This window comes from Oncorhynchus masou, chromosome 18, assembly GCF_036934945.1.
Source record: "Oncorhynchus masou masou isolate Uvic2021 chromosome 18, UVic_Omas_1.1, whole genome shotgun sequence".
Classification (NCBI taxonomy): Eukaryota; Metazoa; Chordata; class Actinopteri; order Salmoniformes; family Salmonidae; genus Oncorhynchus; species Oncorhynchus masou.
Window position 1 is genome coordinate 17,051,322 of NC_088229.1, and position 15,334 is coordinate 17,066,655.

General features: G+C 42.0%; 1 protein-coding gene across 1 annotated transcript in view; it reads left to right on the forward strand.

The window, feature by feature from the left end:
- Positions 1-15,056, forward strand: part of LOC135504104 (teashirt homolog 2-like) — a 72,389-nt gene extending 57,333 nt beyond the window's left edge. The window contains 2 exon segments of the mRNA XM_064922394.1: positions 11,323-11,663; positions 11,665-15,056. Coding sequence (XP_064778466.1) covers positions 11,323-11,663; positions 11,665-14,367 — 3,044 coding nt within the window. The 3' untranslated portion in view covers positions 14,368-15,056.
- The last annotated feature ends 278 nt before the right edge of the window (positions 15,057-15,334 follow it).

Here is a 15,334-nt window from a genome sequence, read left to right on the forward strand (position 1 = left end):
ATCTGAGACCAGCCAGCCGGACAGCTGATGAAACTGTGAGGTTGCACAACCAAAGATTTTCTGAGCAAACCGTCAGAAAATGTCGCAGGGAAGCTCATCTGCATGCTCGTTGTCCTCACCAGGGTCTTGCCCTGACTGCAGTTCACTGTCATAACTGACTTCAGTGGGTAAATGCTCACCTTCAATGGCCACTGGCACGCTGGAGAAGTGTGCTCTTCACTTATGAATCCTGGTTTCAACTGTACCGGGCAGATGGCGTGTATGGCACCCTGTGAGTGAGCGGTTTGCTGATGTCAATGTTGTGAAAGGAGTGCCCCATGGGGGCAGTGGAGTTATGGTAAGGGCAGGCATAAGCTACAGACAATGAACACACTGCATTATATTTTAATTTTAATGTACAGAGATACCGTGAAGAGATCCTGAGGCCCATTGTCATGCCATTCATCCACTACCATCACCTCATGTTTCAGCATGATAATGCACGACCCCATGTCACAAGGATCTGAAAATGTCCCAGTTCTTCAATGGCCTGCATACTCACCAGACGTCACCCATTGAGCATGTTTGGGATGCTCTGGATTGACGTATACAACAGCGTGTTCCAGTTCCTGCCAATATCCAGCACCTTCGCACATCCATTGAAGAGAAGTGGGACAACATTTCACAGGCCACAATCAACAGCCTTATCAACTCTATACACTGCATGAGGTAAATGATTGTCATACCAGTTACTGGCTGGTTTTCTGATCCACGCCCCTACTTTAAAAAAATATATTTCTGTGACCAACCGATGCATATCTGTATTCCCAGTCATGTGAAATTTACATATATGTATATGATATGTAATAGCTTATTGCCACAACACAATGTGTTATATAGCAAAGGCCCAAAATATAATGTATAGGTTATTTAATTAATTTAGGAATTTTCTCTAAAAAGATTAAATTCAACCACTTTCACTTTGTAAAATAAGAATATCGCAAAATCTAATTAAATAAAAATCTCTATTTGCAATCAAATTACCTGGTAAATGTATAATGCATTTGTTTTATTAGTCTGTATGTGGCAGAACTACTGGGCATCATAAAATCCCAGTCCGGTCAGACAAGTGTAGAATAATTGTCCCATCCTCCTCCTCCCAGCCTGTGGCTCATAAAAGCTTTGAACAAAGACCTAATCTGTGCGAGGCAGTGGTCCTTTAAACGATGGCCCACTTTCCCCTACCCTGCCTGCCAAACCACGCAAACATTCCTGACTGACATTCAATCAGAGAAATTTGAACCGAAGCAAGATGGTATTTTATTAGTACCTCTGTTTGCTTGACTGGTCAGCTCCAATATGCACAGTTTGGATGGGTGGCGTACAGTAAGATGATGGGTTCTCTTTCAGGGTGAATGAGGGGTAAACTGCTATTCTGCAGAAAGGAACCATCAGACCTCATCACGGCGCTCCTGGAGAGCCATGTCACAAGCTCTTCAAAAACCAAGTGACAGAGGAGCAAGCAGCAGCACGCTGGGCTGTACTGAGTAGCAGCTCTGTCTCTCTGTCCCCTTGTCTCTGTCTGTCTGTCTGTCTGTCGCTCGCTCTCTCTCTCTGTCTCCCTCTCGCTCTGTCTCCCTCTCGCTCATCCTCTCTCTCTGTCTCCCTCTCGCTCGCCCTCTCTCTCTGTCTCCCTCTCGCTCGCCCTCTCTCTCTGTCTCGCTCTCGCCCTCTCGCTCGCCCTCTCTCTCTGTCTCGCTCGCCCTCTCGCTCGCCCTCTCTCTCTGTCTCCCTCTCGCTCGCCCTCTCTCTCTGTCTCCCTCCCTCTCGCTCGCTCGCCCTCTCTCTCTGTCTCCCTCTCGCTCGCTCGCCCTCTCTCTCTCTGTCTCCCTCTCGCTCGCCCTCTGTGTCTCTCGCTCTCGGTCTCGCTCTCTGTGTGTGTCTCTCGCTCTCTGTGTGTGTCTCTCGCTCTCTGTGTGTGTCTCTCGCTCTCTGTGTGTGGCTCTCGCTCTCTGTGTGTGGCTCTCGCTCTCTGTGTGTGGCTCTTTTTCTCAGATAGAAATGTTTTTTTTATTATATTGACAGTAGTATTTGCTGTTCATGATTAAATGTACTGTTTTCCTTTTCCTAAGAAAGTATTTGTTGCATTTGCCAGAAACAAAATCCTTGAACTTAACAATGGACTGTAGTGCCACTTCCAGTGAGGCAATATTCTCGTGGTTCCATCTTTATTTTTTTGGAAGGGTGTGTAGAATGTCCCTTGCCAGCCCTCAAAGCGGGGCCCTCCTCTTCTGGTGAGATGCAACACGAGGCAACAGTACTGCATGTGAGGCGGTGGCAGGCAGGCGTCATGGTGGCTGGCGTTAGCATGGTGGCACGCTTACGTGATGACTTGGGTGCTAGAGTGCAAATTGCATTGCTCTCCTGCTATTCACTTCCAATTAGGCAGCGGGCCGAGTGATGCGTCTCGGAGCAGGAGCTTCTAGCAGCCAGGCATCAAAAAGAGCAGTGTCGCTCAGTGACATCATTGAGGGAGGGAGGGGAAGGAACTCCTGGAGCTACAGTAGGATGGCAGCCACAGCTTAATGTGACTAGGTGAGAATTGTGATTAATATCGATGAAGAAACAGGGACACTGACGATTGACAGCATTTTTATTTTGAACATGAAAATCCCCAAATCAGAAAGATAAAAATCTCCAAATAGATTCAGCTCCTTTATAGTCTTACAGTCTTGAAACATATTGTAACTGTTTCAAGATCAAGTGTCAATGGTGTAGGTTAGTAAGGTTTTCAATGTTTTACCTTTATTCACTAACCAATATGTTGGTTGTGAATGTGGAAATGTTGTTTTGATTGCCAAGATTGTGATTTTTGCCCAAATCAACCACCAGATGGTAGGGTATGGTCTGGCGTCGTATTTGTTATCCTATCATATGTCCATCCCAGTAGCTACATCGTGCTGCCTTTAGCACAATTCACAGTCTGCCTTTCTTCACATTGTCCACATTTTCTGCTTTGAAATGTTGAGGTTCTTTATTTGATCATATTAGACTATGAAATATTGAATGTGCCGGTGTATGAAAGCAAGGCATTTATCTGCATGAATAGCCCCTGTTTAGTGAAGTAGGTAATGCGCTTTAAGTATCATCCCATTCATGCATACAAAAATGTACACTAAACTCTGTCACATGGTTCCACACTGCAGCAGAGCCCTCAGAGATCGTAAAGCTGCAATATGTAATTTTTTGGGCGACATAGAAATGTGAGTTATAGATATGTCATTCTCGTTGAAAGCAAGTCTAAGAAGCAGAAGATCTGTTCTGTGTGCATTATTTCTATGATTCCCATGCTTAAGTTTTTTTGTTTTTGCGTCTTTTACTTTCGGTTTAGTATACCAGTTTCAAACAGCTGAAAATAAAATATGTTTGGTTATGAAAAATATATTTCACAGCGGTTTAGATGGTACAATGATTCTCTACACTATACTTGCTTGTTTTGTCACATAAACTGAAATTAGGCGAACTATTTGACATTTTGTGATTTCTGCAACCACTGCATTCTGACTTCATCTTATTGTTGCTTGTAACATAAGTGTTCTGGGTGTATTTATGACTGTGGGGGTGATGTACTGTTTCAAGCCAAATAAACCATCTAGGCTATAGGTGGAGTGTGAGAAAGATCGTAAAAGTTATTTAGGCCTACTTAATTGACCATTTTTAAAAATACAGATATTTTGTGTCTTGTCTATTACCTTCCAGTAATAGTTAACTGGATCACATAGGCTAAGCAGTTTGTGAACCCTGTAAACATGTCCCTTCATTGTTTCGAGACAGTATATTTGACTTGTTTGTCTTTTATACTATCTGTAAAATGATTATTGAGTTTACAGTAAACTATTGGCCCGGATTAAAAATGAACTCATGCAATGTCAGCCTTGTATCCAGTCTCAGATTGATCTAGATAAACAGCATACTGTAACCTGACTTCAACTGATTGACGTCTGTCAGATAGTCCATCTCTGTCAAATATCACATAGCTGGTATGTCTCTCGGTCTTATGACAGGCTTGTGCATTAAGCGTAAGTTAATACTGTACATAATGATGACTAACCACTAGAAAACGTGTAGCCATCTTGCAGACACTATGAAGTCAACAACAAAAGTATAGTTTTAGTAGATATTTGATCAAACTTACAGTACAGTGCGTCAGCCCCCCACAGCCTCTTTGAGATGTCTCCCTTCACACCAGGACTCCAACTCCATAGAGGGCTCTGGAGAGGAACCTACAACATATCTCACTTACCTTATTATAGAACTGAAATCTATAGTGACGACAACATGAAACTGCTCATTTACAACAATATATCAACAAAAGTCTTGCAGAAGTTAGGGAGACAATTTGACTCCAGAAGACAGTCTGTCGATTGCTTTATTTGCCCGATCTGTTTTATTAACATGTAGACTCTAGAAGCTGTATTCTTATGTGGGACCCCATAGACGGACGGATAGCATAGACGGACGGACAGCATAGACGGACGGACGGGCCTGCTGTTTTATTTTTTTCTATTTAGCGTGCCATAAATCCGGGAGATGAAAATGTCATGGAGCAGGATCATTTTCCAAAGAGGTTTTGATTGCTATGAGCGTGTAATTGATTGTTCCAAGGACAGGGGGAAATCTAGAAATGTCATAACAGTCCCGCTTAGGTCAGTCCTACTGCCAGGCAATCAATGTGAAGTAAAAAGGGATATTGATTTGTGAGCTGCGAAAACTGTAGCTTGAGACAACAGGAGAGCAGTTCAGGAAAGTGGCACAGACATGCAGACCTGTCACTGGCACCTATGAATTACCCAATTTTCTGTGAAGATAGTATTACCTGGGATATTCAGGGTATTGCAGGCAGCTGTCCATTAGCTAACCCTGTCAGGCTGCTCACTGACTGCCTTGTCACTTTAATGAGGGAAATGTTGACCTTCCATGGGATAAATGTTGATATCTTTACCATTACAAAGGTAATACTAACAGGCTAATAGTGGAAGTTAAATACTGTTACTGGGAGAAAAACACAGACTAATTTCAGCCTGCTAACTTGGAAAATGCCAAGATTGTCATACATTTTTAAATGTTTGTATTTCTGTATACCCATTCAGTATTGTTTTAACTGGGGGAAAAAATCATTCCTGTAAGTGTGAGAATATGATTTCTTATACTACGTCTAACACTACCCATTCACTAGGCTGTGTTCTAAAATTGCCTTGGCTCAGAAAGTGACTGCTTCTCCTGGATATTCAGGGCTTGTTGTGCCAGGGGTCTGTTCTAACGGATTCATGTTATAAACACCTCAAGTAGCTGTTTTATGATGGACACTGTAGGTTTTTTGACCTTTGCATATCCCTGTCTGGAGATATACATTTGTAGTGACACAGATTGGAGGCTTTGCAGGGGTTTATGACATGATAAATCTCAGCCCTAGCATGCCAACCCTCTCATTTTACAAGCCTAGTTAGACTGAATGCTGCCTATACCAGACTAAAAGGCACAACATTTCCTCAGAAGGTCTATTTTGTAGTTTAGGAAGCGTTGGTGATCACTGAAATGATGGACATCATCAGCATTATTGCATCTTGTTTAATCTTGTATTGTATTTTGACAGTTGTTGCAATTGTAAACTACAGGTATTCAGTTGACGATTTCCTACTCGGGTGAAGTGTTCCAGTATTGCATTGACACATTTTGTCATCATAAAGTTTTAAGATCTTAATTTGAGACAGCAGGAAAATAATCCAGGAAATGTGAATTATGCTTAATGGACATCGGTGTAGGTGTCTACATTTTTTTTGTAAGAGAAATTCAAGTCTCAAATTTGGAAATGAGTGGAAATTACAATCTTCAGAAGCCCTTTCAAGCCTCAAATAGACTACAAGTTTTACATTTCCTGCCTTCCTGGAAAGTTATTCTGCAACAGGTGATCAAATTATACATACATTTGTATCAGAGTTGTAGACTACAATGTCCCTAAATAGCATCAGAGAAGGCTCTGCCCTTGCATTTGATTTTGCTAATTTGCATCAACCAAGGGTTGGAAAAATGGAGTTACAAAGAGTGTGATAAGTGGAAGTAGACATGTGGGTATCTTGGAGTCACCCCGGCCTGGTGCCTTTGGATGTTGATAAACAAAGATACTGTATATAATGAGGAGATGGTCTTGTCTCCGCCCTAACTATGGGAGTGGTTGTCAGGCGGTCTGTATTCCCACATGGACGGGAGTGGAACTTCTCGCGTCACATCTTTTTCACTGATATAACTTCTGATCAAATGGGCAGGAAATGCTGCTGATAATTTCTCTCAATTTCGTCTGGAAATACAAAATATACTGAATGTAGACTATTCTCACATTCTGTTACTTTAGGATTTTAATTCCTTATAATTAAGTTAAGTTTTTGTTTCATTAAATAGCCATGCTGAGTTTGATAGGGCTCTATGGCAGTGTAGATAAAGCTGCTTGAACATAGTAAATTGCATCAACTAATTGCCATGAAATAACAATTTATTGGATGCATGTCAGCTCCATTGCTGTATGATTGCTAAATGTCTTAGTGAAATATTTATTAATGCTAATTCCTAATCCATGAATTAGTTAGAAGGTTCACTATCTGCATGAAGTAGGCTAAGTAAAGCTGTTCTGCTATATCTGCAATATGTCACCAGACAATCCTTGAAACTTCTACTTGAAAAAGCTCTTTTATCAATCAATTTGGTAATGGTCGATATGTGAAAGGTTCTACGGTAATTTGAATTTGCCAAAAAAGCAATGTGCTATAATTGACTTCTGTCCATAGTCTCTATCAAGACTTTCAAAATAGAAGACTTTAACTAGAAGCTTGTCATAGGCAATAGTGTTCTTGTTTATCTGTGATAACTACAGTTGAAGTTGGAAGTTTACATACACCTTAGCCAAATACATTTAAACTCAGTTTTTCACAATTCCTGACATTTAATCCTAGTAAAAATTCCCTGTTTTAGGTCAGTTAGGATCACCACTTTATTTTAAGAATGTGAAATGTCAGACTAATAGTAGAGAATTATTTAATTTCAGCATTTATTACATTTACATTACATTTAAGTCATTTAGCAGACGCTCTTATCCAGATGACTTACAAATTGAATTCCCCTTCTGACATCCAGTGGAACAGCCACTTTACAATAGTGCATCTAAATCATTAAGGGGGGGGGTGAGAAGGTATACTTATCCTATCCTAGGTATTCCTTGAAGAGGTGGGGTTTCATTCTCCGGAAGGTGGTGATTGACTCCGCTTCCTGGCGTCGTGAGGGAGTTTGTTCCACCAATTGGGCTGAGCGGGAACTGTACTTCCTCAGTGGTAGGGAGGCGAGCAGGCCAGAGGTGGATGAACGCAGTGCCCTTGCTTGGGTGTAGGGCCTGATCAGAGCCTGGAGGTACTTGCCGTTCCCCTCACAGCTCCGTTACCATGGTCTTGTAGCGGATTTCAACTGGAAGCCAGTGGGAGAGCGGAGGAGCGGGGTGACGTAGAGAACTTGGGAAGGTTGAACACCAGAATGAGTTGTAAATGGCACAGGCAGGGAGCCCAGCCAACAGCAAGTTGCAGTAATCCAGACGGGAGATGACAAGTGCCTGGATTAGGACCTGCGCCGCTTCCTGTGTGAGGCAGGGTCGTACTCTGCGGATGTTGTAGAGCATGAACCTATGATGTTGGTTGATGTTGTCCAGGATCACGCCAAGGTTCTTAGCGCTCTGGGAGGAGGATTACTTTCATCACATTCCCAGTGGGTCAGAAGTTTACATACACTCAATGAGTATTTGGTAGCATTGCATTTAAATTGCTTGACTTGGGTCAAATGTTTTGGATAGCCTTCCACAAGTGTCCCACAGTAAGTTGGGTGAATTTTGGCCCATTCCTCCTGACAGAGCTGGTGTACCTGAGTCAGGTTTGTAGGCCTCCTTGCTCGCACACGCTTTTTCAGTTCTACCCACACATTTTCTATAGGATTGAGGTCAGGGCTTTGTGGTGGCCACTCCAATACCTTGACTTTGTTGTCCTTAAGCCATTTTGCCACAACTTTGGAAGTATGCTTGGGGTCATTGTCCATTTGGAAGACCCATTTGCGACCAAGCTTTAACTTCCTGACTGATGTCCTGAGATGTTGCTTCAATATATCCACGTAATTTTCCTTCCCCGTGAGGCTATCTATTTTGTGAAGTGCACCAGTCCCTCCTGCAGCAAAGCACCCCCACATCATAATGCTGCCACCCTCGTCCTTCATGGTTGGGATGGTGCTTTTAGGCTTGCAAGCCTCCCCCTTTTCCTCCAAACATAGCGATGGTCATTATGGCCAAACAGTTATATTTTTATTTCATCAGACCAGAGGACATTTCTCCAAAAAGTACGATCTTTGTCCCCATGTGCAAACCATAGTCTGGCTTTTTTATGGCGGTTTTGGAGCAGTGGCTTCTTCCTTGCTGGGCAGCCTTCCAGGTTATGTCGATATAGGACTCGTTTTACTGTGGATATAGATACTTTTGCACCTGTTTCCTCCAGCATCTTCACAAGGTCCTTTGTTGCTCTGGGATTGATTTGCACTTTTTGCACCAAAGTATGTTCATCTCTAGGAGACAGAATGCGTCTCATTCCTGAGCAGTATGACTGCTGCATGGTCCCATGGTGTTTAGACTTGCGTACTAATTGTTCGTACAGAGGAATGTGTTACCTTCAGGCATTTGGAAATTGCTCCCAAGGATGAACCAGACTTGTGGAGGTCTACAAAAATTCGGAGGTCTTGGCTGTTTTCTTTTGATTTTCCCATGATGCCAAGCAAAGATGCACTGAGTTTGAAGGTAGGCTTTGAAATACATCCACAGGTACACCTCCAATTGACTCAAAGGATGTCAATTAGCCTATTAGAAGCTTCTGAATCCATGACATAATTTTCTGGTATTTTCCAAGCTGTTTAAAGGCACAGTCAACTTAGTATAAGTAAACTTCTGACCCACTGGAATTGTGATACAGTGAATTATAAGTTAAATAATCTGTCTGTAAACAATTGTTGGAAAAATTACTTGTGTCATGCACAAAGTAGATGTCCTAACCGACTTAAACAAGAAATTTGTGGAGTTGTTGAAAAATGAGTTTTAATGATTCCAACCTGAGTGTATGTAAACTTCCGACTCCAACTGTATGTATAAAACAATCAATAAAACATCTCTGTACTCTGACAACACTCCCTCTCCAGCATGGGGGGAAGAGGGTGTTTTGGAGGTCATCAATGATCTCAGTTGGCCAATCCAGAAGTTTCTCTTGTGGTTGAGGGTCATAACACATTCGGGAATCTCTGGTGTGCTGCGTGGCTCCTTGTTCTCCATGTTTGTTTTGAAGTTTTGTGTCCCATGACCATCTTCATCCATTAGCTGGCAACCAGTTCACCTCTAGAGCTTGTCCTGAGGCACTTGTGAAATACTGATTTTAAAAAACAGTATTTTTTTTCCAAATGCGAAGGAGGATGACATTCTTCATTCTATGGGCTGACCCAGTGTTCTGTAGTACTTGGAGTTCTCCTTACATTCAGCATTCCATAAAGTGCCCCTAAATCAAAGGTGAAATATTACCCACATTAAATGCATAGGTTCCTAAACAAGGCCGTTGTGTCCTTTTCATGTTTATCTAAAAGCACATCTGCCATAACTTCTCCCAAAATGCAAATTTTCCAACATGAATAAGAGAACATACTGCTAGATGTCTCTTCAAAAGTATTTTTTTAAGTTGTTTGTTTTCATATTGTAGACTGGCTAAATTTGAGAGGGACCTTAATTCAACAGAGAAGAGTTGCTTTGTATTGATAATAGTTTTACAGATTCATTTACTGTTTGCATATCTGATCCTCCAGCCTTGTTCAAAACGGTTTAATATGCTGTATCACAAGTAATGCAAATTAGATGTTAAATATGTCAATTAGAAAAATTGTTGTTTAATTATCAGTTAATTGATGCAATAACATTGAGCCCTATGAGTGTGAACAAACAGGTGAATAATGAAATGGATAATTGCTGTTTATGAGAGTGTCAAGGACAATATAATAATGTGACAGATTGCCAGCAACTTCTAGAAATGTTAGATAATGATCTTATGATAAATACATATATTTTCAACAATTTACTGGTTCTTTGTTGTGCTGTGATTCATGTGTTAATAATTATCCCGATGTAGGTTTACATTTGCATAAATAATTCAAATTTCACTGTCAAGAAAGACTGTCTCACTCTGTAACCACTTAAATGGAGACAGGATACATTTCATCTCATTTTAAAATCTGAAATGTAAGTAAACCCCTCTCATCTTGCAAGGCTCAGGCTTTTTCATTTATTCATAGAACACTTGTGGAATATTAGAATATCGCTCAGTCTTTGTAATTTGCTGCAACACAATCTGGTGGATCTAAGCATGGAAAAATATTATCCAACTGAGAAAGCTTCAGTTTTTTCATTGCAAGTTCATTGCAGTTTGGAGATACTCATAATCACTTTGGAATAGGCCACTTGCAATAACACTTAGTAAAACCCTACAAAAAAAATCAATTGCATTTTGCCTGTCATTGGCCAACAATTGTTGTAAACATTTCAACATGAGGCAGGGAAACCTTTGACACAGTATGAAGTCAATGGCCCACCGTGAATCACAAGGAGCTGCTTGACCTCTAGTAGTTTGTTAAAAAAGGCATGTGACATCCACACTGTTGATCCTCTCATGTAGCTCAGGCCTGCATTGTGCATGTAGCCTTGTGTGGATTTCACAGTTTCTCTGAAAACAGAACAAACAAAACCTGTTTTGACGTACTTTGGATATTTTTCCACTCTTGGAAATATTTCAAATGCTCAGAAGTGATTGCAACTCAACTCATTTCCCTCTCCTATGGTGATTTCTTGCTATTATGTAGTCTAAACAGAGATAGGGGTCTTGTAATGACTAACCTCATCCCCAGGCTATTGGGCATATAAGCCTGGGATATCAACGATTCAAACTTGGCCTTAGAATTCTATGGTCACTCCCACTATGGGAGTTGCCTACTGAGTCAAGTATTTGTCATTATTTATCACATGACTGTGAGGCGTGGGGAGGGTTACAAGGAAGATGTTGTAGATTAAGCCAATGCCTATGCACCGGGAGTTTCTCCCGGTCTTTCTTTATTGGCTAACGAAGACACAGTTTAACGCGTTGGTCCACCAGATTTTCATTGGACAGAAGTGTCTGGGAACGAGATTATGTGAAACGTAATAACAAAGGCCTCTAAATTGTATCTCTCCTTCTTTTTCAGTATACGAGCCTGATGAACATGGCGTCATGCGAGAGACCATCCCTGAGGATGACAGAGAGAATGACACTCCAACTGAAGAGAAGACGAGTCCCAAGGCCTCAGAGGACAAAGAGATGGACAGCAAAAGCAGCTACAGCTACCAGGACTCCCCCGTCAATGTCCTTTCCCATCAAGAAGCCGAGTTGGAGTCGCGCCTCAGCGACGCCAGCGATAGACTCTCACTCTCAGACTTCAAAAGTTCCTCACCACCTGAAAACCAGAAGGACGAGGGGAGCAGCGGTTCGAAATACAAGGATGACATGCACAGCAGCCTGGAGAAAATGAGGGCCGCCTATGCTAACTTTCCTCTCAGATTCCTACTGCACAGGGATCGGAATGGACTTGAAAATTAGCAAAACTCCCAGCAAGGCTAACTGTGACAGCACCAATGTTAGCACCAAGAGTGAATTTGACTGGCATCAGGATGCACTATCCAAAACCTTCCAGCAAACACACTCCCCAAAGCCTGTGTCCAAACCCAACCTCTTCAGTTCGGTCCACCTCTACAGACAAAGCAGCAAAGCAGGTGGGACAGTGTTTACAGGGGCCAGCCGTTTCAAGTGTAAGGACTGCATTGCATCCTATGACAGTATTGTGGATTTGACAGTGCACATGAACAAGAGTGGACATTACCAGGACAACAATCATGGCAAACCAAGCAATGCCTCCACATCCTCTTCCAAATCAAGGAAACGAAATTTGCAAGACATGGAAGGGAAAGAGGATGCACAGAAAGTTTTGAAGTGTATGTTCTGTGGCCATTCTTTTGAGTCCCTCCAGGACTTGAGTGTCCATATGATAAAAACTAAGCATTACCAAAAAGTACCTTTGAAAGAACCTATTCCAGTACTCTCACCGAAATTACTGCCACCAGCAAAGAAACGGACCTATGAGGCCAACAGACCTTGTTCTCCTGATTCTACCACAGGGTTAGCTGGCTACAGCGAGGCCCAACGGTCCGCTGCTATTTCAAATGCTAACAGTAATCGCTATGGTTATCAGAATGGGGCTAGCTACACTTGGCAGTTTGAGACATGCAAATCTCAGATTCTAAAATGCATGGAGTGTGGAAGCTCACACGATACCCTGCAACAACTCACCACTCATATGATGGTCACTGGACATTTCATGAAAGTTACAAACTCAGCCTCTAAGAAAGGGAAACAATTAGCTCTGGATCCCTTGGTTATAGAAAAGATGCAGGTATTAGCTGAGCCGCTTGCTAACGAAACTGATGGCGATAAAGTGTGTCCAAAAACATATTCCCCAAGGGTCAGTGAGAAAGATAGCCAGAGGGATGACACATTGGACAAAATGGAAGAAAGTGAAGTGAAAGATGACAAGGCAGACAGTGAGTATCAAAAGGCAGGGAACAGGGTGATTAAATATCGCTATCTTCGTGAGGAGGATCTGGAGCAGCAGGGATTGTCAGGTGGTGGGGGGGATATCCTCAAGTCTTTAGCCAACACGGTCGCCTCTGCAATCAACAAGGCTCAGACTGGGACCCCCAGCTGGAGTGCCTACCCCAGTATCCACGCTTCCTATCAACTCTCTGGGATCATCAAGAGCAGCACTCATCTCTCAGCGTCTCCCCCCATTCAGATAAAGCACACATTCAACCACAAGCTGAGACCGATCGCCCCAAAGGGGAAGTTTCTTCAGGGTGCTGGGGGAGTTGACACTCCACAGCAACCGTATCGAAAAGCGGACACCAAGAAAGAAAAGATTGGCATTAGCGATGGTAAAGAACGTCTGAATATTAAGTTTGATCTGGTGGAGAATAATGACAGCGATTGTCAGGACGATTCCTCTACCTCTTCAAAGCTCAATGCAGACTGTCTGAATGAAGGGAGTGATGTGATCAGAGGGAAGTTGAGCCCAGATTTCTCAGACAGAGGCAAGACACCAAGCCCTCCTGCCACCGGTGGACGAAGCACTACTTCAGAGCTTGTCAATGACACCCCGGAAATACTCGGCATAAACCCTCTAAGTGCACTACAGTCAGTTCTGAACAGCCATTTGGGTAAAGCAAATAAGCCCACCAATTCAAGATCTGAAAATAGGAAACCATCTGCTCGCTTTCAATCTATATTAGCTGAACTCAACCAGAGTATGGAGAAACCAGCAGTGGTGCATGCTACCCCTGCTAGGAACAGCGCTAACATTGCCTTCCTGTTTGCTAGCAATGATCAGCCAATAGACCTGACAAAATATAAACCTAACAATCCAAGTTCCTCCCATCTACAAACCTTTGCCCCAATGCCACAGAAACACGCTCTGTCTGACATTGCTGACATGGTCAAGGTTCTTCCTAAAGCCACCACACCAAAAGCCTCTATGCCATCAAGGATACCCACCATGAAACTGGAATCAGACGTGAGACGCTCTGAGGACGTGTCGGCTGAGGTATACTCGGTTCACAAGCGCAAGGGAAGGCATTCGAACTGGAACCCCCGACATCTTATCATCCTCCAAGCCCAGTTCGTCTCCAGCCTCTTCCTGACTTCTGAGGGCAAGTACTTACTCTCTGATCTTGGTCCTCAGGAACGAATGCACATCTCTAAGTTTACTGGACTGTCCATGACAACCATCAGCCACTGGTTGGCCAATGTGAAATACCAACTTAGGAAAACAGGGGGGACCAAGTTTCTGAAGAGCATGGACACTGGCCATCCGATCTTCTACTGCAATGACTGTGCTTCCCAGTTCAGGACACCCCCAGCTTTCATCTCTCACCTGGAATCACACCTAGGGTTCCAAATCAAAGATATGCGCAAACTGCCTATTGAGCATCAGACGAAGGTAGAGGAGCCAGAACTGTCAAAGGCTCTCAGTGTCCGTGCGACAGAGACGCTAGTCACAGAGGAGGATGTTGACACTAAGTTCAAATGTAAGCTGTGTTGTAGGACATTTGCTAGTAACCATGCAGTTAAACTCCACTTGAGTAAAACTCACAGCAAATCACCTGATAACCATTCACAATATGTGGAAATGGATAAAGAGTAGGAGTTGTTCATTTTTGCTACCTTTTTTGTTGTTCATTTTTGAAACACTGGTTAGATATTTCAGCCATGTTTCCAGTAGCATTGTGTAGTATGAATAAAGACATTGAAAACATTTGATTGAATATGACATGGACACACTGGCTAGACTAAACCCTAAAATGTTATAGAATACACCAACTTATACCTTTGCACCCTTCTCAAATGCATCACCAGTAATGAAATGTATTACTGCTTGAAATATATTTGCTAACGTTTGCATGCAATAGCTCTGGCTATGACTACTATTTATTTGTATAATATGTCAAGTTTCAATTGTATTATTACAAAGACAATGTAATGGATAAATTGTAATGTTCATCTCCAATTTACCTTTGTAAAATATGCAGCTGTTTTAAACAGGTAGCCAGACACATGTTAACACATTTATTGCACTGTACATTGAACTGTACAGTGAATTGCTGTGTAAAAATGTTTTGTGTTTCATTGATAGAACAGAAAAGCACTTTAATAAATGTTAATTCACCAGTTTAGACTCAGATTATGTACATGAACCCAACAAATATAGACAGGTTGGAAACAAGGAAAAATCAAATATAAATGTGTTTCATTTTAAAAGGATGACAGTGAGACAAATGATACCTGCACCTTCTTTTTTTACCAATTGAAATAAAGAATTAACATTTGATACCAGACTGTGTTAATTTTAAGTTTTCATGAGTCTCCTGTACATCTCCTGAAATATTGTAAATCAACAATATATGCGTAGATCAATGTGTGGTTGGAAATGACGGTGTTCTTCATAACAAGTAGACATTTTCTTCAGCTCTTTTATTTCACAGCTATAAAATATAATTGCCTGCTAAATTCCTAAACATTTTACACAATTTATCTCTTTCCAGCAATCAAGTCCCTCAATTACCACCACCATCAAATCTCTGTTTAATAACAGGCGGCTGACATTTGATGGC